General features: G+C 41.5%; 1 protein-coding gene across 1 annotated transcript; it reads right to left on the reverse strand.

Annotated features, from left to right (window-relative positions):
- On the reverse strand, nucleotides 1–27,124 carry DYNC1LI2 (dynein cytoplasmic 1 light intermediate chain 2). The gene is made up of 13 exons (XM_085072026.1): nucleotides 26,967–27,124; nucleotides 26,263–26,336; nucleotides 25,728–25,844; nucleotides 19,359–19,589; nucleotides 12,960–13,126; nucleotides 12,539–12,632; nucleotides 11,820–11,955; nucleotides 11,380–11,491; nucleotides 10,644–10,703; nucleotides 9,880–9,921; nucleotides 9,332–9,449; nucleotides 8,230–8,346; nucleotides 1–3,004 (listed from the first exon to the last, which is right to left on the reverse strand). The coding sequence occupies exons 1-13, from the start codon at nucleotides 27,059–27,061 to the stop codon at nucleotides 2,898–2,900; spliced, it is 1,470 nt and encodes a 489-aa protein (XP_084928152.1). The 5' UTR covers nucleotides 27,062–27,124; the 3' UTR covers nucleotides 1–2,897.
- Nucleotides 27,125–27,654: the final 530 nt, after the last annotated feature.

Below are 27,654 nucleotides of genomic sequence, written 5' to 3' on the forward strand. Positions count from 1 at the left end.
GGCAGTCTGGATTCATGTTTATTGAAGCCAGTAATTAAAGACGTCCTCATTTTGCCAGCACTAGAAAGCAAGGTTCCACATGACTGCATACTGCACCTGGTTAAAGCCATACAACTGGACTAAGGTTTGTTTCATACATTTGCAGTCCTAATTGTAAGTTGGAAGAAAAACCAATAAACTTAGTATACAGGACAGTGAACTTTCATTTACAGCATGTATATTGTTAAGTTCACAATGTACAGAGCAGTCACTTTCAACGTAGTTAAATTAAATAAAATACGAAATTCTGTTCAGTTTAAACAGGTTTTTTAAAAATGCCAATAAAAAAAGTGCAAACTTAAAATCAAGCAGCATAACCACAGCATTTTTATGGAGGGCCAATCTTTAAACTTTTCTATTTGCTTCAAGTTGAATGCTTTCATCTTTTGTTTTCTTAGTTTAAACATGAACAGTAGATGCAGTCACTATAATGCATATAAATATAGGCATATAATAGTTTAAACAGTCTACCATACAAGTGTATCTGCAAATAAAATGAAATTTCACTTGAAAATGTAAAGGCTGTTTGCATTTGGCCTTTGGTTCCAATGCTTGAAGACACCAGAATAACAACTGTGCAGCTCACCAAAGCCAGCAGACTTTGGCACCCACAGGATGCTACATTACTTACACGTCTCTTCAGTAAACTAGGAGCATTCACTTGCAATTAGAAACTGGAAAGCTGTCCCTGTTTTGTCTTTCTGCAAAGCTGGTAAGTTATCACACAGTAACAGTTTGGATCAATTTTAGTATATTAACATTTGTATACATCTGGAAAGTACTTCAATTTTAAGTTTTAGCCATATTGCTAGAAAAGTGCTTATCAGGTTAGATGACAAAAAAGGCAGTTTCAGACTGAGGTTTTTCAAACTATTCCATTACAATCACACACTGGTTCAATTTTCCTGTCCAATTGTTGATGGTTTAGTCTCCAATCTCAATTCTCAGTGTCAGGAGGACAGTGTGTAATTACTTCTGGTGTGGTAACTTGCAACTGGCACCCATTACACCAGGAAGTGCATCCACATCACCATCAGCCAGCCACAGTCTTAGTCTAACTGTTATCTAGACAACTGTATAACTTCAGGTCATACCATTTATTAAAAAAGTAAAAAAAAAAAAAAGAAAAAAGAAAAAAGAAAAAAAAATAGTATTTTCAACAAAAAAAAACCTGGCACAAGTAACATACTCATGTTAATGTTTGTCAAAGAGGCAAGTAAATACTCTTAGCTTTCTAGATGTCTAGACAGACTTACATGAACAGCCTCTTGCTGTAACATAGGAGTTGAGGTTAACACCCAGCACTGTGTTAGTGGTCAGTCTAATTCTGTATATTTAAGTAACAATATATATTAGGGAAGTTATATCCAGACATCAGATTTAGTACAACAAGTTCATATCAATAAAAAGTAAACTCTGTATAATTCAAATTGTGGTTTTTCCCTTCAGCATTAAGAGCACAGAATATGCTTGGTATTTTTAATTTCTGGTAGTGTGTACATGTAAAACAAGCATACCGTGTATAAAATCAAAGTGCCATTTCAGTAACCATAGCAGTTGTGTTTGTTTGTACAGAATGATGGTTTTATGGGACCATGGAGAGTTCTCCCTTTGAGCAACAGGGACAACCACAACCCATCTTTCCAAATGAAACGCTACATGAAAGAAAATACAAAACAACTTCTTCAGGATGTCCATTGTCTACACATTCATAGTTTTTAGGTTACCTTCAGAATTGGAGTTGGCTGCACCTGCAGCAGATGTGGTTAGAACTAGGGCCTCGAAAGTTTTTTTGAAAAACCTCCATAGGTGTAAGGCAGGAATCCATTTTAGCTTGGTAGCTAATAATTAGTTACAAAAAAAGTAAGAAAAAAAAATACTGAGAGAGTTCTGTAGCACTTTTCATTATGGGAAAATGATCCATCACCCACCATTCTTTATAGGCCAGCCTCTTGGCATAAAAAAGGCAGAAGCTATCAGAAAACAGGATTTAAAATTAAATACAAATTGCCAAACTACTGTTTTTCAAATAAAACCAAACAGTGACTGTTTGTACTACAGTGCACAATAAGTTCAAGCACCTTCTAAAGACACATCGCATACTGTGCCAGGCACTTGGATCTAAACAAGTTTAGTTTCTCCCTTTGTCAGCTACACCAGAAAGGGCATCCACACTCTTAAGACTTCTTTAAAAACTAAAACAAGATTTATAACAAGAATAAATTCCCATGGTTCTTAGTGTTTGGCCTGGAATTCTCCAATGTAAAGTAGTCTTTTAAAAACAGTGACTATTTACCCCCTGTGAAACACAGGATTTGACAACATTGCTCCTCTCCAGTCAATCCAACATTCCGGTTCTCGCTGTCCCAAATCTGTTTCCCCTTTTAGGGCTCCATTTCCCATCTCGGCTTCTTTCCCCAGTTAATGCTGTTACACCCCCACCACCACCACTCCAAGAATATAATGCATTGCAAACATACAAGTAGCCAATTCCAGTAACTCTGAAAGAGGGTTTCAGTTCTCTTTCTTGCCCCGTGTGCAGTCAGTAGTACTTTAAAAAGAATTCTCCGTTTTGCTTCTCTGTGTTCTTCACAACAGGAAATGCAGCTGCACCTGGCTTTACCTCCAAACCAAAAGAATTGCCCTATATAAACTCTAAATGGTTATCTTATACAGAGGGATTTTATATGCAAACTTCCTGAATGTGCACTTTTTACTGGGACAAGGCAATGATGTAGTAAGCTCATTTCCCCTGCCCCGAGAAAACTGATAGCATCTGCCATAGCAGAAAATTCCTGGTCTTATCAGATCACTATACATAGTTATTTGGTCATTTACATATGCATTGTTCTGCCCTATCAAGCCTCATTCTCTGTTGGAGGAGAGTTTGTTGTCACCATGGGGTCAGGCTTGCGAGTGATCCTGTCCAGCTCCTCCTGAGCATTTGCCAAAACTGTCTTTTGTCCTAGAAAGCAAAAGGATACAAAGCAATCAAATTTCAATGATGTTTTAACCAACGAGCACAAGTATTCAAAAAAATCACTTTTAGATGACAATATATTACTTATTTCTCATTGTTTTGCCACCTCCCCAAGGCCACAGAGCCTGGCACAATGCATGGTATTTTTTGTGTAAAAACTGATAAAGCCTCAGGTTTGATTCACTTCAAAAAAATGAAATGCTGAACTATACAGCAGCAGAAAGCACAACACGACCAGTGAGTGATATGTTTTATAGCAAATAACATTTAAAAATAACCATATTTAGAATTCTCCATAACAATCAACCACACACAATTCTATAATTAGTACTGATAGCAAGGACTTTATTTAAACCCAACTTTTAAGCACAAGGTATGTAGGACATCTGCCAAAAAAATCCCATTTGTTTGGTCGCACTTGTACTCACTGCATTTGAATATGAAACAACTAACAGGAAGAACTCTCAAATCTGCAGACAACACTTCCCTCAAAAAGGGGACAGGAATTGCATATTCATGTAATATCTCCAAGCAGTCATTTCAAAGCACTTCTTCAATTGGAAACAGACACACTGAAGGATTTCATGGAAAGGCATATCTTATGTTTCTATATTAGACTCAAAACTTTTTTAACAATCCCCTAACTGAGCCATCAACTAACTTCAGTGATTCTGCAAATTATAAACCCACAGACAAATTCATCACCAAAATTGGAACAATATATCCTAATGCATGGAGCATACAAGCATTTAAGATTAAAAAGCTATATTTTTAGACAAAAAGTAGATTATATAACCATGTACAGCTTCCTTACATAGCCAAAGAATTTAACAAGCATCTGTTTTCCAGCTCAAATGTGTGTGAAATATTAGGTGGATTTTTTCCAGGGTACATGCTGAAAACATTAAGAAGGCAAGACTTGACTGTTAGAGATTTAAGTGTTTTTTTCCAAAGACATAACCAAGTCAAAAGGTTACCTTTAATCACTAGGAAGGTTTTAGACCTAAGCACTAGTCATAAGCCACAACACTCTAAACAGCATCTACTCAAAGTAGGAGTATATAAGCAAAATTTAGGAATTAGTACATTAACTAATGTACTGTAACAGAATTTAAAATACAAAACACTTCACGTGTAAACTAATGGCACCTTGGAGTTAAAAAAGCCTAAACCCTAGAACAATAAAGGCCACACAAAATCCTTGCTTAAACAACAGCAGATCTAAACAAAAACTGTGACTTTGTGTTTTGTGTCCGATGCACTGGCTCCTCAGGCCTCCAAAATAACACCAAGCAGTGTCCTGCAAATACCGCATCTCCCCTTTCCCACCATGAGTGAGCACCTTCCAAAGGAGAAGAAATCCAAGGAGCTGTTTTTAAGAAAAGAGGAGTTTTCCCTCAATTATGAATTAGAGTGACACTTGCTTTCAGTTTTCCTATGAATTTGTCACGGGTAATGATGGCCTCATCCAGTGAAATGTGTTCTGTACAATTACATGCATTCCCCTTGCTGGATCAGAGTGAGAGCAGAGAACCTGAGTTCTTTATCTAATAGAGACAGAAGGCAACCTTAGAATTTGCAAGAATCTCCTTGTGAATATAAATGAAGTAACTTTTTAGCTACAGAAGTTCATGTGAAGAAAAATAATCCACCACAGAAACAACCAGTTGAAATTCTTTGAAATATCATGGTCTAGACATCAAATAGAGTCCAGAAACAAAGACAAACAAGAGGAATTGCACAGCAGGAAAAAAAAACTGGACACGACACTGCAGGATCTGCCCAGGGAGAGATTTCTCTCAGGTAAGAATTGTCACAGTAGAAACCAACCCATCAATTAGGCTGATCAGTACTGTTGAGATCCACAGTGTCTTTCATCCTGGACAGAATCTCAACATTTCAGCCACAGGATATTCATAGCAATGAGAGAAACAGATGGTCCCTTTAAAGATAAATATTTTTGTCATGAACCTTCTGAAAATGTGGGGCTCTTTAAACAGTTTAGACATTTGAAATGCCTACAAAGATAATTTTAGCACATTTACTCGCACAGAGGCTGCTGCTGGAAATAAGGCTTTCTCCAAGATGTTCTGCTCAACTCTTCCCCAAAGGAATAAGTCATCTCTCCTGCTCTAACCAGCAGCAGGTACCTCACAAACTCAACAAGAGCTTTTCAGAGAGCAGCATGAGGAGCCCTTACCTTCTCAGGACACTTTAATCTTACACTGGTTGATCTAAGGTGTGAGCACAGCAGGTGACAAGAACAGGCACCTTCTCCTGTGAGTGGAAGCCGACTCTGTTCCCAAAAGCAGGAAAGGAATGGGAGCTGCCAACTCGATGCAGCCAAGAAAAGCCAACCTTGAGATCATTCAGGAGAAGCACTTCCACCCAAGAAAGAGAACTCTGCACCAGGCACTACAATGAGATAGATCTGCAGTGCTGAGTACAATCATCTGATCACTCGTGTTCAGGACAAGAATAAGCCAATGATGGGAACTAATGAAGAAACTAGTGGAGAAAACAGAGCTCAGCCTCTAGCAGGAGACTAGAACTTGTCTAATTTAGTCTAACAAAATCAAGGAAGTTAAGAAAGGATGTATGATTGCTGTCTCTACATGTTTCAGGAGAGAAATTATCTATTCCAATTAGAAGTTAATGCTGACACGAGGAGAAAAAAAAAGGGAAAAAAAAGCCACTTGTTATCTTTGAAAAGTCCTGGAAGGCACACAGTGTTCTAGAAGATTGAAAGAGGAAAGAGTAGAGCCCATTACAGACTAATTTAGTAGTTTTTCCAGAAATTGCAGTTATGTTTTAGGTGCTTAGAACAGCCTACCAGCACAACAACCAACAGGGTCTGTTCCCGACAAGCTGTGCCAAGCCACCCACATTTCATTCTATCAAAGGGTAACAGGTCCTGTGGAGAAGGGAGAAGTGGTCGATATCACATCTCACATAACCTTCACAGAAATAAACTTTTAAAAAAAAGCCTTGATATTTCAGAGAAAATTAATGGATTTTAATTCATAAAATTACCCATTAGTTATCCATAGTACTGGTCAGTACTTTTATTCAGCAATCTACCCTGCCCAGCTGTTGAAGATAGCAGACATGTAGGTAAGTGTGCCTGAAGGGACAACAAAGGGTTTGAAAAGATAGGATTGGAGGGAAAAAGTTATTTACATAAAGTACCAAAGTGGTGCATGATGGTAGAATGGGAAACATGATTAATCAAACACGCAACCTTTTGAGACACTGAGATAATTTAATACAGACTAGAAACCCTCCAACCAGGAGGCAGAAAATGTAATAAACTGGCTGAATTGTCATAAAATATCCTGCTCAGTGTCATACAGATGAAAATCCATGTCCCCCTGGGAAAGATGTGAACAGAAGCACAGGGCAGAATCTGTAGCACAGATCAGTCACCCTTTTTGAGGGCAGGCAAAGCCTTGTCTGACACCCATGGTTGTTTCTGAGCACCAGAGCAAACAGGTGCCCTGAGCAGAGTCCCAGGAGAGCAGAAGTGTCACAGCCAGAACAACATGTCCTGTACACAAATCTATTGTTGAGGGCCACACAAAAGTCACAGCAAAGGGGAACAGCTCTCCAATCCCAACACTGCTGCAAAGACAAAGGGTACTGACTTCCATCTCCAGCCAAACAAGACAAAGAGTACTGAGATTCAGAGACACTACACAAGAGAGCAAAGTAACTGAGAAATTAAGTACTGCAATCAGCTTCCTAGGGAGGTGATATTACGGCTTTTATTTCAGAGTTTGTTTGCTTTTTTAATCACCAGCCAGGTACTTCCTAACTGATTTTGCTTCAGATTAAAAACATGGATTAAATAACACCTAAAAATATTTCTAGTTCTATTTCTGTAAAAAGTTATTTTGACCTTGTGGTGAATAAAACATGAAGCTGCATTTGATGAAGCAGGGGACACCTTACAGAGTTTAACTGAATAGGGCACTCTGGATTACGAAAAAATTAGTTCAGTATTTTAATTACATGGATACAATATTATGTAAATAATATATAATACAACAACCATTTTGTTGTTATCTTCATAATAAATAAATTTAATAAAGACAAAATTACAGAATTCATCACGCTGAAACAAAACACACAAAAAACCCACACCTGACATGCTCTAAGTCCAATTCTAGGCATTTTTGAGCTTTCAGAGCACAGAATCTCATATATAAACCTTCCCAATTAAAAAAACCCCACCATCTACTTCCCCTCTCCAGGAATACCTACACTCCAACAAGTGCTCTGATTGACAGAACCATCAGTGTGGTTGGGAGCAGATATTTTTCATTTCCAGTTCAGAATGTCTGGGCTTCACACTGCCCTCTCAGCATGAGGAACTGTGGGTTTGACATCACTGCTGAAGTCCACATGATTGCACAAGCTTGGGATCAGAAGTCTTGTATCTATCAATAATTTAGCATTGGAAGAATTTTGGAAGGAAAGCTCCTGAACATTCAGTGTGATGGGAATGCCAGTATTGAACAAAAACAGTCAAGTAATCAGAGTAGTAAATTTAGTGTATCAGGTGGCCAATGCATTTTCTACCACCAAGGTCTGGGTAGGTACCAAGTATTCTAACAGGTTTCTTTAATTTTCACCTAAACTGCTGCAATGATTTATCAGCAAGGATCTCACACAGTGCAGTCACAGGCACATCACAGAATGCATCCATTTGTCAGTATTATCAGCTGTGTTGGATCACAATAAAATACTAAATAATTAATGAGTGAACAACTTCAAGCTGTCATAAGTAGTAATTCATTTCAGCTTGAACTCTGGGGAGATTTCAATAGTTTGACTGCTAACTCCAGTCCAAACCCAACAAACTGCATCTCCTTCAAGCAACAGCAAAGTGTCAAGAAAGGAAGGAATTCTGACGTTGAAAAAGAAATCAGCCCTTTCTGAGTAGGATCAAGGCTCAAATGTCACTGAAATTCCAGAAGTGGAACTTCACTCAAAGAATTAAGCTACATCAAGCTTAACCGAAGGCCTGGAGTTGTGAAGTTGGAGTAGTTTAGTTCTTTTTTTAAAGACTGTACATTTTGGCACTGTCATCTGTGAAGGTCTGTCATTTTCCTGACCAGTGTAAGAGACACTCCCAGATAGACCAAGGTGCTAAGTGAAATTTTAAAAATACAATTTTTAAAAACAAGCTGCAATAACAAGTCCAATACCTGATTTCTTGGCTGTACTTTGCACGCCTCCAGCACCAGGACTTCCAGGAGAGCCAGTCTTTTTGCTCAAGAGACTGTTAAAGAAACTAGCCAAGACACCTTCACTTGCAGCATTATCTAAACAAAAAACCAAATACAGATCACACAGAATACTTAGACCTGGTAAATGATAGCAGTTATTTTCACATACATACGAAGATCTTACTAATCAAGGAAATAAACCTCAGCTCTGAGAAAGTCTGTCCTTGCTCAGATTAAAGACCCCAGTCCTTTGCATGCCTTGCATAGGCAGAGATGACTGAATGCACATTCCTGCTTTTCTGGAATGATGGGGACGTGTCACGAAATTTTAATCTAAATATTTGTATGCTTTTAAGTTTTTAATAAATGTAGATGCCAAGAGCAAGATTATTAAGTATGGACATGCAATTCAAAGACTGATAAGCCCATTAACAACCTGCACAGATGCTCCAGTGCAGCTTTTCATGCCACACTGTTTTTCATTAATCAAAACTTGGCAATTCAGCAACAGGACAGGATCCAGAAGGGCATTTTAGCCCCAAGAAGTGGGGTGTGGCCCTACAGTGCACAACCAAAAACAACATTGGCCCTGCAGACCTTTTTAATGCCCAGAGGGGAGAAAAACCCCTCAATACCATGGAGCTGCATCTCAGGGCTGGGGCAGGGAAAAGTCTCATTTCCAAGTTACTGCATCTACTACAGCAAATGACATTCCAGAGAGGGTTTAGTAGAACAGGCTTCACTGTGGATTCCACAATAAGTGATATGAAGTATACAACTCTTTGTAGTTTAAAGCAGTCTCCACCCTAATAATCCAACTGACGCATAATAAATGTATTGAGGCAACCAAAGGAAATCAGAATGTATTTAACCTCTGACTGCTTGGCAGTAACACATCTCTATTTCAAGTCATATAAATGACAAGTAAAGAAAAAAAATCAATCCTAAACTATGTCATAAATCAATTTCTGTTATTAAACTAACTATACCATTAATGAATAAATCCCTAAATCTTTCTACAAAAGAGGACTCACTTTAAGGGAAATAACGCATGATAGAACAGTAAAATGCTTATTCGTACTTTTAATATTTGGATCTGGTTTCTTAACTGATGTGATTGGTGAGGCACTGGGTACATTGGTGGGACCAGCTCTGCCTTGAGTTCTTGGGGATCCTGCAGGGCCTCTTGCAGGAGATTCCTTAGAAAAAAGTCCAAATCACACAAATCAGAGAAGAACTTCAATGCATTAGTTACATAAAGAAAATTTAACATTACATACAAATTACTTTTTCAACCTTTGTATTAGCACTGTAGTGATGCACACTGGAGAAAAGAAAACAACCACCCACACAAACATCAGTTATTTTGGGGATGTGCCTCTACTACAGGAAAGGCTGAATCACTGCAGGAAATTTTCAGTTCAGTAATCAGATACTTCTATGTTTCCACAATGAATTTATAAGCAACGTTTTAAAATATTGCCTCATTATTTATTCACTTTCTGCAGTTTGGGGAGATAATGTAGGTTACATTTAAATATAAAAAATGGGCCTCTGCAGGTTAGAATCATTTCCTTCTCCCTAGAAGGAAACAAAACACCTCCTACTCCTTTTCTTGCATGTACTTACTGATGCTCTTGTAGGCGTTGCTGGCTGTTTGGCAAGGAATGACTGCAAAAACAACATATTAAGCATATTAAACATATTGCAGAGAATACAGGGGAATAAAATACAGTGAAGCTGAGTAACCATTAATTTATTTGATCTTTTTTTCTGATATTTACAGGATTCAACTTTGGTATTTCTATACTTCCCAACTCTGCCTCTAGAGGACTGAGCTGCAAGCAGTAATTTTGGTCCTTTGTCTCACACAGCCAGTCCAGAACTCAAAGCCAAAACCACAGACACCCCAGGTTGTAACCTCCAGGATATTTATAATCAGCTGTACAGGGAAGTATTATTATATTTTTTAAATTATAGAGTAATAAGGAAAATAACAAGTTACAGTATAGCCAAATTTGACACATTAAAGTCTTTCAAGATTCTGGCTGTAAGAAAACTGCAATGCTCAGATGTTAGGTTTTAAATGTATTTATATTTTACAGATCAATACAACTTTGTGGTGAAATCCAAACTCTTCTTCCCCTTCTCCTTTACAGCACCTTATTTCTATAATCAGCATATCTTCCCTTCAGCTTGCCAAGACAAGTGACTATATTTCCTACTTGTATTTTTTAGAATGAAGTCCTACTTCACAATTACATCTGAGTTTGCAAAGCTGAAAAACAGCTACCTGGTGATTTAAATGAGGAATGAAAAACTAAAGGCAATAAGGGGGGAATTAAAGTCAAATCTTACATAGTAAAGACTTATTTTCATTCTTCCATTCTTACCTGCTGCTTCATAAGAAATACTTGCTCATCTTCTGCTGCCAGCTCTTTATCATGAACTAACTGTTGAACAAAACATTTTGTTATTACAAGTGTAAACTGAAATTACTGTAACTGGTTTTTATGTTTTGGTGATTGAAAGGGAAGAGAGAGAGGCAAATCTTTAAGACCACTGTTCACTTTTTTTATCTGTTCTTTCACATTTAAAATAATAGTAACATTAAAGAAGTTGCCATTAAAAAATGTAAAATAAAAAATACTGGAGCAGACTAACAGTGATGCCAGCCTGTGAGCACTGTCCTAAAGAAACGAGCACTTGGTAAATAGCTACATTCCTCTTTTTAAATTTGTTTATTAATCTCATCAGCATCTCTTCAAAGACCTGAGATGACCTTGCTTTGCCTTTGCATGGTAACCTCAACACCATGTAAATACAAATGTAAATGTCCTACAAGAGCATTCTCCATTTTCTGGGTGCTCCTGTTCCACACATGCAAAAAAGGTAAAATGTAAAATAGCTATTCCTAGACTGCCTTTCATTCAATAAGGTGAAGAGTTTCTGTGATTGCTTGCAGTATTTTAAATAACTAATAAATGAAAGCCTAATATTTCATATATCTGAATTTAAAAAAAAAATTACATTTATATTTGGAGTTCTTCAGTATTAATAGTCCTTAACAGCCATTTGAGCAAACTCCACTTTATTGTTGAGGTACAGGAAGAAATAACCCCTTTTTACCTTTCTTACAGGAGGTTTTACAATGAAGTCCTCATATGCATCTTCTGGTTTTACTGTTGTGAAGTTTTCATGTAAAATGGCAATTTTCTTCTCATTGTCCCAACCAGCAGGTCTGTAAAAAGGAAGAAAGCTTTGCCTTTTCTGTCACTTCTAGCAAGACCATTTACTTAATGCCCTCTATTTAAATAAGGAATTTTCTTACAGGTCAGTCCCAATTCTCAGCTAAATTCCAAGGATACAAAAGCTGGGATGGTATGCTCTGAGTCAAATATCCCAGGTAATATTCACTCAGTTGCTTTTGTAATTTGAGATTCCACAAGACTTGCATACTAAGGTTTTGAACAACAAACCATTCCATTTATTTTTATATACTTGTTACATGCAGTGTAGTGATTAATAAAAACCAATCTGAGCCCATGCTGCTTGTCCAACTGACTTACATAAAAACTGCATCCTTCTCTACCACTAAGGCAGGGGTGGTAAACTGGAAACCGTATGTTTTATGTACAATGTACTTATACAACAGGTCAAGGTTCTTCTCCTCCTTAACTGATGTATAAATCAAGGCAGCCCCATCTGAGTTCCTACTTAAGGAAAATTATGGAAGATACGAGTTTCTAAATTCTAGTAAAAATTTCAAAACAGGAGTTAATAGGTTTATAGCTACTAGACCTAGCTTTGAGAAGTAGTTCAAGGCAAAACTAGAGACATTTAGTATTCAGGGGGAGGAAGGGGATAAAACATGGCACTTTTCTTTGACATACACAGAAGTTATCCATCCTCCCAGACTTACAAGGAAATATCATCCTACTTAACTTAGAAAAATTCAAAAATTTAATACGCAGATGAGATCTCAGGGTTGCATGGAAATTGCAAATTCTGAGGGGAAAACCAAGAAAAAACACTTTACAAAATGTGAGACCAGTCTTTGGTAAAGGAACAAAAACTCCAAATCCCACACACAATTTAAAAACTATAAAAGGTTTTATACATCTGTCAACATTTAAAAAAAATCAAATGCTACACAGCAAATAACTCAATACCAAGCAATATTGGAGTGCAATTTCTTGGATTAACTTAATGTGCAATTCAACATGAAAACATCTTTTCTGCCTTCCAGGTTAGAGGCAATCTGCTCAACACAGTTTCGAAAGGATACACTGTAAGCAGAATCTGCGGATGTGTGACTGGATGAAGTCAAAGTGTTCTTCCCTGTAGTCGTGCTCCTTCTCCAGGACACTCACTGCATCACACTGGGAGAGGCAGGAAAACAAACCAGAAAAACCCAAGCATTTACTCCTAGCTCATCTTAAAACACCTTTAATCTTACACACTCACATCACATTTACTTTGAGTCTTTGGTTCAAAATGCCACTGATAAATCAAAGGCTAAAGTAATTAACATAAGGTTATTACTATTTCCTAAAAGTAAAAATGGATGTTGATAGCAGAAGCTCAGTTGTAAAACAAATCTCTTCACTGTTGATCCAGAATTCATTTTTCATGTCTGTAGAAAGCAACCCTTCTAAAAGAGAAGAAATGAAACCCTTGCACAGCAGCAAACAGAAGCAGACACTCACTTTTGTGCACACCACCAGCACAGGAATGCCCAGGTTGTGAGTCAGCACATTTTCTCCAAGGGGCAAGGAAACATGTTCATCTTCCTGGCCAGAAGAAGGGCCTCTCCTCTGTGGTGATCCTTGGTAGCCTTCCTCAGGTTCTACATACTCCTGAAACTCCTTTATAACTATCAAGAGAGAGATATTCTTAGGGTACAACAAAGCAACTAGCTCTTCTAAAGCCATAATTAACCAACAACTAACTAGAAATCCCAGTTTTGGGGTTTTTTTTATTTTTATACTACATGAGAACTGAATGCAAGTTAAGCCTTGTTGCCCTTTCAAATGCCACAACTCTCCTCCATCAAAACTTACAGGAAGTTAAATCAAGTGGGATCTGGAGCCATTACAGATAATCACAATTAGCTGCAAGAGCTATAGTATGTACAAATGCATATTCCTCAACATTTCATTATAGGGCAGTTGACAACAGAAAACATAAATGTAGTTCAGCAACACAGCCTATACCCTGCAATTTGTACCTATGGTGGAAGAAAGCATGGTTAAAATGTAAACATACACAGAAAGCACCAACCTGAAACAGCCACTTTTTCTTATAAACAATTACTTAATTCCTGTTACTTAACATTTCCATTGTAGGCATCCAGAGCTAGAAATACAAAGCCTACCCTTCATAAATACAGGCTCAGGGATGTCTACATGTTACCTGAAGAGACTCACTTGCATTCTGGAAAACTACAGTGGGGTCCAGAGGAAACTAGGTGCTTTTTACATTTTCAGTATTTTAATTTTCTGGCAACAATGAGTATTCCAATAATACTCAATACTATCAAATACTGAGGCACCTAAGGAATAGTATTAAGGCCATTTTGGAAATGCACAGTGACCCCACACATGCTTTATCAAATCTGGGCTGCAATTTCTACTTTAATGTCTTTTATTCAAGACCAAAGCCCCAGATCAGCCAATCTGTGTACCTGGATGTAGCTGCTCCAGGCACAGCACTGTCCTGAGGCTCAGGGCTCTCCCCACCTGAAGCCTCCTCCTCCTCACTCAGCCATGAGGAACTCTCACAGAAAGAGCCACACAAACTCCATTATCTGCTCCCATGAAGGCACCTTTATTTTAGAGACAGTGGGAGCAGAGTGACTGTAGGGACAGTGAGGAAAACTCCTCAGAAAAGCCACCAGTGTTCAGCCCAGCCACACAGAGTCTGTTCAATACATTCTTCGTGTGACAGGGAAGGAACTGCAATACTCTGCAAGCTTGCTGAGGCTTGGGAAGTGGTGAAACCTCAGAGAAGTTTCTTACACAAACCTTGCAAAAACAAGTCACTGAGAACCTTTTCAAAATAGGAATCATTCCTGGAGCAGAATGGGTGTGTGGAAGGAAGAATAAGTCAGAAAAACTCTTCTGTTTAAAGCTGCACAATCTACAACGTTTAGCTGAAATATAAAATTGTGCAATTCTTGTGGAAGAGAGCTCTAGTCCAGAGAAAAGCTTAAAAACCCTAAACTAAATATAGACCATAAGACTTCCAACCACCAATTCAATATATGCTAGGGTGCAAGGAAATACAAATTAAAATGGAATGCAGTTGCTTTAAACATGGGGAGGCAGTGCCTTCTGGTGGAGAGGAGACAACAGTGCTCCAAGGGCTGATTCTTCCAGGGCTGTTTCTTAGTCAGCTACAGCAAATCAAAATGCCATTACACATTCTGCACATTCCACATGTTTACCAACTCAGTGAAAGCATTTAACTAGAAATGGTTTTTTTGAAGTACTTCTTGACTTTTATTAACTTTCCCATTACTATTTAGTATTGAGGCCAAGTGTATCAGAGCAGTTTAAAGAATACCATCTGCATCTCCCACAATGGTTCAGATAAGCCTGACTATTTGACGGTACAGCTCTCAATTCGCCAGAGGGTTATGATCAGATAGGATTCCTTTCCTGGGTTTTGCTCATATCAAAGCAGAAGAATCTTTTCCTTACTGAGATACTTGGGGGCATAAACCCCTTCAAATCTGGGAAACAAAAGCCTCTCCTGGAAACAGTAACACTGGACAACATGAGAAAATACAAGATGCTCCGAGAATTTTAGTAACATAAGAGCACAATAAAAGCAAATGCAAAATAGAAATTTTAGAAGATTGATGGCTTCATCCTCATGAATTTCTGCTGAAAGGGAATAGAGAGCACAATCCAAGAGAGTCACAACTTCCAGCTCCCCCCTCTCCCCAGGAGTCAGCAGTATCCACCTCACCCATAGTGACAGAAATCCCTTCCCTGTGGAGCTGAGCTCTGTGTGGATTGCTAATGATGCACCTGGTGTGCCATGAACCCCTACCCAGACACTGAGCAGTGGGACAGAACACTCAGCTGGAGCCAACAGGGGCAGCTCTGCACAAAGAACCACTCCAGGAACAGAAGGTAAAAGCTCAAGGAGGAACCTCTGACTACAGTGTCTTGAGCACACAGAAACCACTTTAACTCAGAACCAAGTGTAAGTGCCTGTCAGCACCAGGCTCTTAAACACTGCTCAAAGCTTCCATTCAACCCCCATTCCCATTCAGAACTCCGTCCTGTTAAATCCAAGGGAACCCCAGGTACTGTCATGTGCCCCACTGAGCAAACTGCACTCTCACAGGGTAATAAACCAGCTCACTGCAGTTAGAGCATTTCTCTGACACACACCAGTTTCATACTTTTTCTTACCTCCCACATCCAGTACTCATTTGAGCTCTACTCTCGGGCTTTTAATGGATATAAAGTATCCATATTTAATGGACATAAAGTTGTGTACCCAAACAGTTCACAGAATATTGTCTTTTTCCTTTTCTTCTAGTGAGCTATGAATATTTTCTCCTTCACACAGTTCTAATTGACGAATCATCTTCTATATGGTATGGAAAACAACTCTTTTCTTTGTTAAGAAGTAGAATTACTTCAGTTTAAGGTTTCTGAACAGGAAATACACCTAAGATGATCCATATAAATCAGGAAAGCAGAAAAACAACAGTTCCTCTGGCAAATCTTTAATATTCTGCTACCAAGCACTAAGATTGAGTACTCAGAATGGCCTACTATGTTTGAAAAATTCTCACCAAGTGATGATGTGCCATTAAAATCACACCTCCACTACAGTGTGCTGATTTATCTACCAAACCTTTGGCTTTTTAGAGTTTTGCATTGCACACAGCAAATGAAAGCAAGGTTCCAGCAATGTGTTTTGTTCATGTTGCTGTTGTACACATGAGGCACTGCAAGGTGAAACTGCTGCATCACTCAGGACATGCATTGACTGGAAGCACCACTGAGACAGCAATCCACAATTATCTTAGGTTTGATTGTTCCAGCAACAATAAGATGTTTAGGCTTGGAGTGCTATTGAAATGCAATGTGGAGATGCAGGCCAACATTACAACTTAATGGATAAATCCCAAGGGCCCTGAACAGCAGAATGAGAAAAATGAAGATTTTTCTGAGACAGCCAATTCATATTTACACTTCAATAAAGTTTCACAATCAATTCACAAAACTTTTAGGTTTTTATTGCCCTATCTTTATTATCATAAATTTCAGTCTTGTGAAAAGAATTCCTAGACAAAAGATGCCTGGACAAGCTAATTTTTAAAAAATCTTTTAGCTTAAGTAATCTTTCAGTTCTATATCAGATCAAAAAAGATGGACAATCTGAAACTAATTCACCTTGAATGTGACACTGCACAATTTTCAGAAAAATGTTACTGTGTTTCATTTTTTTAGCTTCAAACGCTCCAGAGGTCATTGGTATAATTGCCATTTTACCAATACACCTCCTTTCTGCAGCTCTGGATTCCTGACAGCCACCTTATCTGGTCTGCTGTCTTAAACAGGAAGGCAACACTCACATCTTCCCTGAAATAATTATTCAAATATGTGTTATTTAAATAATGATTTATCATAATTGAGCTGAATTAGATTAGCATAGTTGACATTATGTATCTGAGTTCACATTAGCCAAGCTCTTAGCAAGGACTCTGCAGAGCAGCTGAGTGATGGGAGTGAGTGCAGGCAGGCAATGCTCTTGGTACATTCTGAACAAGGACAGCTGTTGCTTCCATGTGTGTCCTGTCTCCCATTGTGGAAGCTCTTTAACTCCAAAGAGAAGTGTCTCATCCACCCAGGAAAGCCAAGAGTCAGTACCTCAACCAACTAACCCAGGAGCAAGGACTGGGTGGAGAAGGCCACACAAACCCTGAGAACAAAGACCAGCAGTCCAAAGTCCAACTTCTCTGAGGAGGGTGGGTGAGCTAACAAAAGGATTCCTGGAAACTTTCAGGACCTTAGCGATGGAGAAGGAGCAGCCTAGCAGCACTTCAAAGGGATGGCAGTGGGACAGGACTGGGCAGTGTTTCCCCAGCGTGAGTGTGCTGAGTGTGACAGCCAGGGAAAGCACTGTGGACATGCAGCTCGGGATGGAGCAGCAGGAGTAAGGGAATACCCTGCAGGTGAAGTCAGGAAACACATCCATCCACGTGGCCTTACGCTGCAGGGGGCTTTAATTCAGCACATCCCATCACTCTGCACTCCATTTCTATGTTTTGACTGCCCTCGTGCATTTTATTATCCTGGTCTTTACATATTTGGGCTGCTGCAACCCAGGGACTCTTCATGTTCTAAGTGGCAGTCTACCCCAGGAGGCACAGGCAGCAGCATTTCAGTAAGGACAACTCTGCTGTGTAGCATTAGGAAGGGCAGCAGTCCCAAAGCATTCCTCAAGCGTGAGCTGCTAACAGAATCACAAGCCATGGTGGCCAAAGTTCTGAGCACAGAGCTGGCCCTAGGGACAGTCTGCAAGAAGCCAGAAATACACCCAGGTGACACAAGTGTCCTACAGAGTGCCTGGGAATAGGAGATGGAAGTTTGGAGACATCAGGGCCCTGTCTGCCACAGCTGAGCCAGGGGGTGGCACCAGAGCTGTGCTGGGGGAACTTGGCCTCTCCCCAGTCTCCCCTTGACTCCAGCAGAGCATAGAAGAAACCAGGAGTTTCTGTGATACTTTAATTTAGAATTCTCTGAGATAGTACTACTGGGAAGTCTTCTAAGTTCCTCAGACAGGGCACTAGAGCTTTGTCATAGCTCCTTCACAGAGTGCATTCAGCAGTGAAAGCTGAAAAGCTTCTCTTTTCAAAAGGAAAATTTAAGTGCACAAACTCCCCCTTTATTGGGATTGCCATAACATTTGCTGTGTCTCAGAAAAGGGAAAATTGGGTTAGCTGCTGGATTTTGATACTAGAACTGCCTTTCCATTTGCCATTCCCAAAAAATCTCTCACACACATAAAAGCCCCCAAACTTTTTCCCCTAAAAACTCTTACATTTTACTTTCTGTTTAAATATAACCTGATGATCAAACCCAGGTGGTTTCAATCATTGAGTTTAAACTCTAGCTGGTATGCTGTAGGACCAAGGCTTTTGGGAAGACAATATTTAACATTCAAAAAGGATTATCAGCTATACAAATACACCTGAGTGCTCACAGGCCAAACAGACCACACTGCTCCCTAAAGTGACCCTCAGGAAGCTGCCAGACCATATTTGCAAGGGTTCCACACTCCAGCACAGAGAGCCACCAACCTGGAGCAAAAGCAGCAACCAGAAAGGATTAGTCTGAATCTACTTCATCTGAAAAGGAATGGAAGTTGCTATGGTTTTTTCCACTAAAGGAATTTATTTTGGAGTAACTCAACTTGAAAACAGAAAAAATAAATCAAGAAACGTTCAAAATTACTTTAGGGGGAAAAAAAGCAGCTGCAGGATACAATATTGCAACAATGACTGCTGGCCAGTGCCACATTCTTTCCTGCCACGGATATGCCAGGAAAGGTTAATTTATACAACGTTCCTGAAGTCACAGGGTAGGAATGGCTGTAGTGAGACACAATTAGCTGCAGCAGGATCACAGTCTGAAAAACAAGGGCAAAGAGACCTCCAGAAAAACAAGGGCAAAGAGACCTGCTGAAAGACAAGCACAATATGGGAATGGGACCTGGCTGAGATATCACAGGAAAGCAGACAGCTCACTTCATCGCTGAATTTCGTCACTGTCTTTTAAAATGTGAATCTGTCATTTTATTGAGTTATTTTTTTTAATTGCCCTTTTAAAAAATCAAATTATCAAAATCTCATTATTGCACGGGATTTAGACCAATAATTCACCTGGTTTTTTGTCAGGACAGCAAAACTGGAAGAGTTGTTTTAAAACCTAGCAGAACCTATGTGAATTAGAATTGCAATCACAACTTCTAAGTAATTCTTACCCAACTCATTCTCAAAACACCAACCCAAAGAAATCTATAAAAAGTTGTGAGAGCTAACTAAAATCGAAAGGATGTATGGATGCACAAAGACTTACACTTCTGCTCCATGTGCCTCATCTCTTCTGGAGGAATTTTCATTTTATCAATGTGTTCTTGCAAGACACTGGCCCATTTCTGTAAAGACTCCATAACAGTCCAAGGTCTAGACATATCTGCAACAAAGACCACGATGGTGTCTTGCAGGGATTCAGCAGAAACTGCAAACTTCAGCAGCCCTTTGTGGTACAAGTCTCCATCCAGAATCCAGACGTTGCAGCGGGTGTGATCTGGAAGGAAAAGGCACAGTTGGAACTCAGCAGATGCCAGGGTTTGCTTTGCCAGGCCGGCAGTGACCAGATGACAGCTCAGTGCTCAGTGGAGGCTGCAGGCCCAGCTGTCAGCAAACTCTGCCTGCTTGTTTATAAGACAGGTTCCCATGTAAATGCCTATAATACAGTAGATGTGTTCATCTCTGGGTTGAGAATATTTTCCTTTAAAAAGACAATTTCTGCCCTTGGGCTTTTACTCCGGGCAGCTGACATGAGAGTTTTTAAATACCGCACAACAGTCCTGAATTTGAAACATGCACAATGCCAGTGAACCCAGAACACAGAGGATGTGGAGGTGCAGGTCCAAAGGGGTGGCTCTGCCCCTGGCCAGCCCCTGATGAATGCTGCCTTTGGTGTCTCCCACACACATAAGCTGGTTTCACACACTCAAGATACCTCCCAGCAGAAATAAGCTGCAAACAAGATACCAGCAATAAGCAGCTTAGGTTTCTAGCACAGGACTGGGAGGAGCAAATACAGGATGAACTTCCCACCTTCCCAACAAGGTTGTGCCACCTCCTCTTAACTCACTCTGACTCAACACTGGCTCCTTCTGCGGGCTCCTGACAGAATGAGCACTGCAGAAATGACCTGGTATTTTAGCTTTCGGGTTCTCCCACAAGTGTTTTGATAGTGGCTGGACACTTTGTTGGAATGCAAGGCAGAGTAGACAGGGATCAGCTGGAACAGACAGCTGGCATGAGCTGACATTTTACCCCAAACCTGAAGTCTTGGCAATACAGAAATGAAAATGGAGTTTCATCTGGGAATGATGTATCAGGTACTGTGAACAACCAATTTTGTCCAAATTAAAAGAAGAAAGAAAAAAAAAAAAGAAAAAGAAAGAAAACAATTACATTATCCTCAGAACTTCCTGCTGAAGAGGAACAACTCCGTTGTTTCTATCTTCTAGGCTCTTCCTAGTACCTCTTCCTAAGTATTCCCTATTCTACTACAGCCATCCAGAGAGAACTGCAAGTCACTCTTGCACTACATACAAAAGATGTGACTTCTGAAACACACAGCTCTGCAAACCAGTCACTGCAGAATGCAGATTTTCAAAGCAGCTTCTGAATTTCATAATTACCCTGCCTCACTGTTTTACTTCTGTGCCCTGAATCTTTCAGCTTCACAAAGTAAATCCAGTTACTATGGCTATCATAACTTTATTCTAGGAAGGAATCCATCTCTCCTGACTCCAGAAAAAGGCAAAAGCTTGGCTAAGAAGTCTGGAAGAAGAAAAGATTACAGATATATACATCCTACCCATTTAATCAGGACAAAATTACTGAGCAGCCCAGTTTCAGACAGACCACATCAACGTGCTGTGCATGGACAGTCTGCATATAGTATTTGTAATGCTCCTATTAAGTTCTGTTGGGCTGTCCTAAGACATTCCAACATCAGCCATCACACAAATAGGCCAACAGCCATGCTGTGAACTTACAGCTCTGCTTACTCCCAGCTGCACCCCTGGGATCCATTCTCCAGTGATCAGTCAGGGCAATCCCTGCAGAGCTGAGCAATGCGCCTGTGCACACCCAGCACTGCTCCCCCTCCCTCGCCCCACTCCAGGACACCAACCACTGGCACCACATGGGATTCCCACAGCACTGCAGGGCTGAATCTAAAGTTCCCAAAGAACTCTGAGGACAGAGGGAAGGTCTAGGAAAAGTCTGGAAAAACAAAAAGCAAGGTAGGACACAATGTGAACACATTTACATGTTTGCTATTACACAACAGTGAATGAAACATCTGTGCAGGACTCCCTGCACTCTAGAAACATCCTTAAGATGTGCCCTAAAGCAGCAGCCTCCCAGTAAATAAAAACCCCGTGAGCTTTCTATGAGCTAAAGGTTATTAATAGACATGAACTGTGTGTATGTACAACTGTCTCCTTGGAGCATGAATGGAAGTTTTAAAAACCTAATGCGAATCTAGCCACAGTTTATGAAAGTTTACAGCGCTCATCAGCACTGATGGATTCTCCTGTGGGCAGTACTCTGATTGCAGAAAAGACTTTCACACCTTGGCAAGTAACAAAAATTAATAATATTCAAACTCACTGCTTCTAAGTCACTTTTTAAAGCCAATATCTAAGGTTAAAAATGTTTTGTCTGCTAAGTACCTTTGTCCCCCTTAAGGATTTAATTTTTGCTTGACATCTGGAATGCAGAGTGGAACTAGAATGCAGGTGGAACAGGAATGCAGTTGGAACTACCACTCAGAATCAATCTGCTAGAAAGCCTGGAAGCCCTGCACTCACATTAAAATGTACTTTAGCAAAAAAATGTAACACAGTAGGAAAAGGAAAGGTTTTGCTCCTTTCTTACAGCACAGAGTTATGTCTTGTGATTTACACTTGCTGAAATATAAAACACACTTAAAAACACAGTGTTGTGTGGCTGCTCACGATTTGGCAAGAGCTTGATGTCAAATTCAGCTTTGTCAGCACCACATCAAGCTCCTACTTAGCCATGAATGTTAACTGGGCCCTTCTTACTGGCCATGACACAAGATACAAAAACAGAGCAAACAATTACCAGATCCTGTTGGAAAAGCAGGAGCTACTTATTACAGGCTATTACAAAAGCTGCTAAAACCACATCTCTAAATCCTGTCAATATTCCATTATCTCTTTAGTCCTGAAAAAGATTTTCCAGCTTTGATGAATTTTATTGCACATGGTTGATTCTGTGAACTGCAACTACATCTACACTTATTCAAAAGATATCAGTGGCTGTTAGATATCCCTTGCTCAAGCTCTGAAGTGAAGCAAAAAAGGAGAAAATTTTCAAAAGAACCACTTTAAAGATATTAACAAAAAAAAAAAAAAAAAAAAAAAAAAAAGACACTTTTCCCATTAGAAACCAGTGTAGCAGCAAGACTTGGCTCAATCTGGAACAACCAGTTCAGCTGGAATATGTATATGATATGACTGAGCCCAGTCCAAACCTGAGGTAAAACCCAAGACTACTTGATTTTGTTACAAGTAAGAATGCAACCCCAGAATGGCTCTTCTTCCCTGGCACACTGGGCACAGCTGAGGGGCATTTGCAGTCTGGGCAGTTTAGAAATGTGCCTGTGCTGGTTTTGACTCCAGCTGACACACACAGCACAGAGCAGCCCATGCAGTCTGGCTCCTTGTTCTGCTCTACATCCCCGCTGTAACTCTGCCCTAGCCCTGCAAGGGCCTCTGAAAGCTACTCTGGAAACACAGATCCTTGAGGGAAATTATGCACAGCTTCTCTTCTACCTCCTACGAATTCAGATTCCCAGTCCTCAAAAGCAGACTAACCAGCAGAGACACAAAACATCTGTTCAGGCAAAAAATTAAAACTTGTAACACTCTCTGAGAAATTCCACTAATGGAGAACTCTGGGGCCTGAGCTCCAAGATCAGTTAATATTCCAAGCTAAGTTTCCAGCCAGTGCTATAAATGCTTTCATCCACATGAACTATGGTGTCATGTATGCAGGAGCAGCCATATGCTCCAAGGATAATGTAGCTGGGGATTTAGGAGAATCCTCTCCCTCTAAGGATTGCTTCTCAGGCATCTCCAAACCTCTTCTTGAGCAAATAAATGCCTTAGCCTAGGCAGGATTTGGGTGAGTATCCTAGGAAAGAGACTTTTCAGGCAGAGATTCAGTGGCAGACTTACATTCTAAGTGACCCTGAGCCCTGGGGACCAAAGCCCACACTTCACACTGCCAGACCTGGACCAGCTGGTCACCAGCACAGTGGCCATGTGCATCCAGCTGCCAAGAAACCAGCAGGTGACAGGGAAAACCAGACAGTCAGTGGGCACCTGTATGAGCCACAGGGGTTCTTGCAAGGCACAGATGCTTTCTGAGCATTTGTTAAACTTTCCTACAAACTATAAAGAACAATTTAATTACTGAGCTGATCTTTAGGAGAAAAGTAACTAAGTAACTTAGTAAACTAAGAGTGCATGCAGCAATCTAGAAAAATTCTACTTTAAATGGAGGAGCCAGGTTCAAGCACCCCTTGAAGAGGAAGGGGGAGGACAAACAATGGCATAGGAAACAACATAGATTTTCCTTAAGGTTTCCAAGGGGAAATGGGGGATAGATAATGAATGACTCAGCACTATGATGGAAATATTTCTCCTGGACAGAGTAAACTTGTCTGAAGTGAAGAAGAATAAGGCAAAGAGAGCAAATAAATCTTCTACTGTCTGGGAAAAAAGCTGAGATCACCTCATGGCACAGCAGTTTCAGTTACCAGTGCTGTTCTGGCACCCCTGGAAGTCCTTGTGATCTGATTTTGGCTAGGTTTGAGTATAATAAAAAGCAGAGACCCTCAGAACCACTCATCTGCTCCTGAGTTTCTGAATGCCTACTCTGGGCTTCTTTATGGCTTCCAAGAATTGCAGGTCAATTATAAAGGCTTTGTTCCCAAATCTGTATGTGTGCATACACTCATCTGAAGCACACAGTTTAAAAACCAAATCCAAACCTGTCCTAGAGAAGAAAGAGCGTTATCTCTGCCTGCTGGGAGGTCCTGACCCACTTTGCTATTTATTTTGCTTGTGGATGACACTAATGAGACAGAAAGGAAAAAGGCACGTATTATTAGATCCTAACACACCCATTAGAGGGATGCATCAAGACCTGAATTGGCCAGCTGAGCCTGTAGTCAGTCAAAAAGATCTCTTTTTTTTCTGCTAGCACTGCCTGAGTTCTTATGACAGGCCTCTCCTAATCACTTCACATACTTATCACTTTCAGACACTCAGGAATAGCCCCAAAATATTTCCAACGTAGGGATATACTTGAGGTTTGATAGATAACACCAGGAAAAATAGCACAGCAAACATGTTTCTGCTTGCAATATCATCTCCTTTGAAGCTGCAAGAAGCCTGATGACACAGCCTGTCTTAGCCCTCCTAATCATAGGGGTTTTTTTTCCCCCTGAAGTGTTTATGCAGGACTGAAGCAGATTGGTGCATGGTGGAAAAGCACTTACACCCAGAACCTGAAGAAGCCAAGAATGTCTCAGCACTTAAAATTACAGCCCAGAAGATTTTTAGGAGCTGCAAGGAGGCCACTGGAAGGCATTGCAATATACTCATCCTTTCATTGTGCCTAACTTAGTATCCAAAAGCAGCTTCCTGCCACGTGAGTGCAGGACCAATCTCCATAACAACCAGTCACATATGGCACTTAATCACTCCTGCAAGCCTCCAGTGCATCTCCAGTTTCAAAATACCATTATAGGATCTTCTTAGTCTACTTTGTTTCAGGAACAAGGATGAACCACCACCACTAGCTCCCCTCTGCTGAACTCAGAAGGAAGTCATCAATAGGAAGACTGTCATTCCCCATTTTTATAGGCAAACCAACCCAAAGAGATCTAGCAGCTTGACCAAAATGAGATCAGAGAGGCAGATTTGGGAGCAAAGATAACAAACACACTCCCCATCTCTTCCTGTCCCCAACCTCCCCAAAAATACAAGTAATCTGACTACGAGACCTGCTTTTAAATGGTCTTTTGGCATAATGTCCCCCCCATACAGTAGAGACAAGCGATCATCAGGAAGAACAAAAAGACAAGGGGCAAAAAAGACTAGCTTCAACTTGAAAATAGGATACACTAATTCTGACTTTCTGTTCTTCACCCAGTCAACTACAGCAAAACATCGGTTATAATTAACCAAAATTCCACACACAGCCCCCATGAGAAACATCAAACCCCTGTGCCCAGAAAGTCACCCTGAGAATAAAATTCTCATGGATGTATCACTCACTTTCTCTAGTCACAAAGTATCCACAGCACTGCCATTAGAGCTGCTACAAAGACACCATCAGCACAGGGATCTCCCCTACCCGGAAAGCAAGTCCCAGAGCTGCCTTTCCCTACACACAGGTCGGGCTGTCAGAGGGGCAGGAGAGAGAGCAGAACTGACGGTGAAACACCTTTCCCTCCACAGAAATGGACACAGCTCCTAAAACTCACAGCACCACGCTGAACCAGCTACTTGGGCGGAGCCCAGAATGCACTCATCAAACCACAGTTTATTAACATAGCATGTAAGCCACTTAATTAAAGATATTACATATGAAATGAACTTACCATCTCTGTCTTCATCGTGAATATTCAGATACAAGTATTCCAGTCCTCTTCCTTTCTTGCCATGTTCTGCTCCCTGTATTTTAGCCATAAGTGTGGTTTTACCTGAACCATCATCACCTGCCAGTAAGTTTGTACAGGAAAAAAGGCACCTTCAGGATTACATTTAATTTCATAAAAAAGATTTTTTCAGAACTTGCTTAATTAATGAGAAGCATCCTTGTACACTACTGAATCACAGTTATTTGCTGTTCTCTTTCAAGTATTTCAGCTAAATCCAATGGCTTATACCAGAACAATAAGAATGAAGAACTGTGTTATTCTCTATTATTATTTAAAATATGTTACAAATCCAAGAGTATAAACCAAAAAGAAAGTAGATGTATAAGCAGGAAGACAAGACCACAGATCAAATTACATAACCCAATTGTAACAAACCCATGTGTCAGTTTGCTCCAATGGTGGCTTGAAATACACTTTGTTTCTACAAATAAAAATGCAACAAACCAGCACCTGACTGGTTGCACATGTTACTTACCGAAAACAAGAATATTCTTGCCCGATGGCAATTTAGATCTGGACCGTGTGGAGACTTCACTGAGTATGGAGGACCTGGGAAGCAGCAGAGCAGCAGCGTTATCCCGCGGCGCGGAGCGAGCGCAGCCTGACAGCACCATGAGCTCAGCACATCCGCACCGCCAGCCCCGCCACATGCGGGCTATTTACAAACCGGGCTGCTGCCACAGCTGAAGGCCAATTCCAGTCTGAACCACCAAAAGCATCCCACCTTCTTGAGAAGACCTGTCATGATTTCTAAAACGCCGGCAGGAACGTTTGGAGTTCTCCCTTGTAAGAGGCCCCATTACTGCAGAACATTACTTTTCAACTGATTCTCATCACAATCGAGTGCTGTATTCTATATGCGCTTTTCTGCCACTAAGGGTATTTTTAAGGCGTTCGTCAGAAATAAAAGCCGGAAAACCAAGAGCTCGCCTGTGCCGGAGCCGACCCGGCGGACATCCCGCACAGCCGCGGTCCCGAGCGGCACAGCCCGCTCTGCCTCAGCCCCGCTCTGCCCCAGCCCCCCGGTCACGCACCCCCGGCGCTGCCCCCCGGCCCCGCCGCTGCCGCCCGCGGGGCCCGAGCGCGGCCCTGCCCCGGCCGAGGGCCCGCGCTCCGCTCCAGCCCGGCCGAGCCCGGGCTCGCCCCGCCGTGCGGACCCCGGCGGCCGCCGGCGCTCACCAGAGGTTCTGCCCCTCGTCCTCCTCGCCGGGCAGCTCGGCCCCGCCGGGCCCGTCCGGCCCCAGCAGCTTCTTCTCCGCCAGCACCGGCGCCATCTTGGAGCCGCCGCCACAAAGAGTGACCTCACCGGGCCGCGAGGACCCCGCCCCGCCCCGCCCGCCCGCGCGCGCCGCCGGCCCCGCCGGCCCCTCCGCCCCGCGGCCGCCCCGCCGGGCCCGCGCGCGCCGCGCCCGCCCCGCGATCAGGCGGTGCCCGGGCAGCCCCGGCCGCGGCCCGCCCTGCGACGCGCCGTGCGCCCGGGACCGCCAGCGCCCCCTGCTGCCCGCCGCGCCCGGGAGCAGCGCCGGCACCCGCTCGGTACCTCCATCCCCGTACCTGCCCCGCACCCGCTCGGTACCTCCATCCCCGTACCTGCCCCGCACCCGCTCGGTACCTCCATCCCCGTACCTGCCCCGCACCCGCTCGGTACCTCCATCGCCGTACCTGCCCCGCACCCGCTCGGTACCTCCATCGCCGGTACCTGTCCCAGGACCTGCTCGATACCTTCTCCTGCATCCCCGGTACCTGCTCGGTACTTTCCCCTACATCCCCGGTACCTGTCCCGGCACTCGCTCGGGTACCTTCCCCTACATCCCCGGTACCTGCCCCGTACCTGCTCGGTACTTTCCCCTACATCCCCGGTACATGT

This window comes from Lichenostomus cassidix, chromosome 11 (assembly GCF_008360975.1).
Source record: "Lichenostomus cassidix isolate B80296 chromosome 11, HeHo_3.0, whole genome shotgun sequence".
Classification (NCBI taxonomy): Eukaryota; Metazoa; Chordata; class Aves; order Passeriformes; family Meliphagidae; genus Lichenostomus; species Lichenostomus cassidix.

Excerpts from the sequence above, each read along its gene's own strand:
- DYNC1LI2 (XM_085072026.1), bottom strand. The coding sequence starts at position 27,061 with ATGGCGCCGGTGCTGGCGGAGAAGAAGCTGCTGGGGCCGGACGGGCCC. Across the intron at positions 26,337-26,966 it reads GACGAGGGGCAGAACCTCTG|GTCCTCCATACTCAGTGAAG; the intron begins GTGAGCGCCGGC and ends GCTGCTTCCCAG. Across the intron at positions 25,845-26,262 it reads CAAGAATATTCTTGTTTTCG|GTGATGATGGTTCAGGTAAA; the intron begins GTAAGTAACATG and ends ACTTACTGGCAG.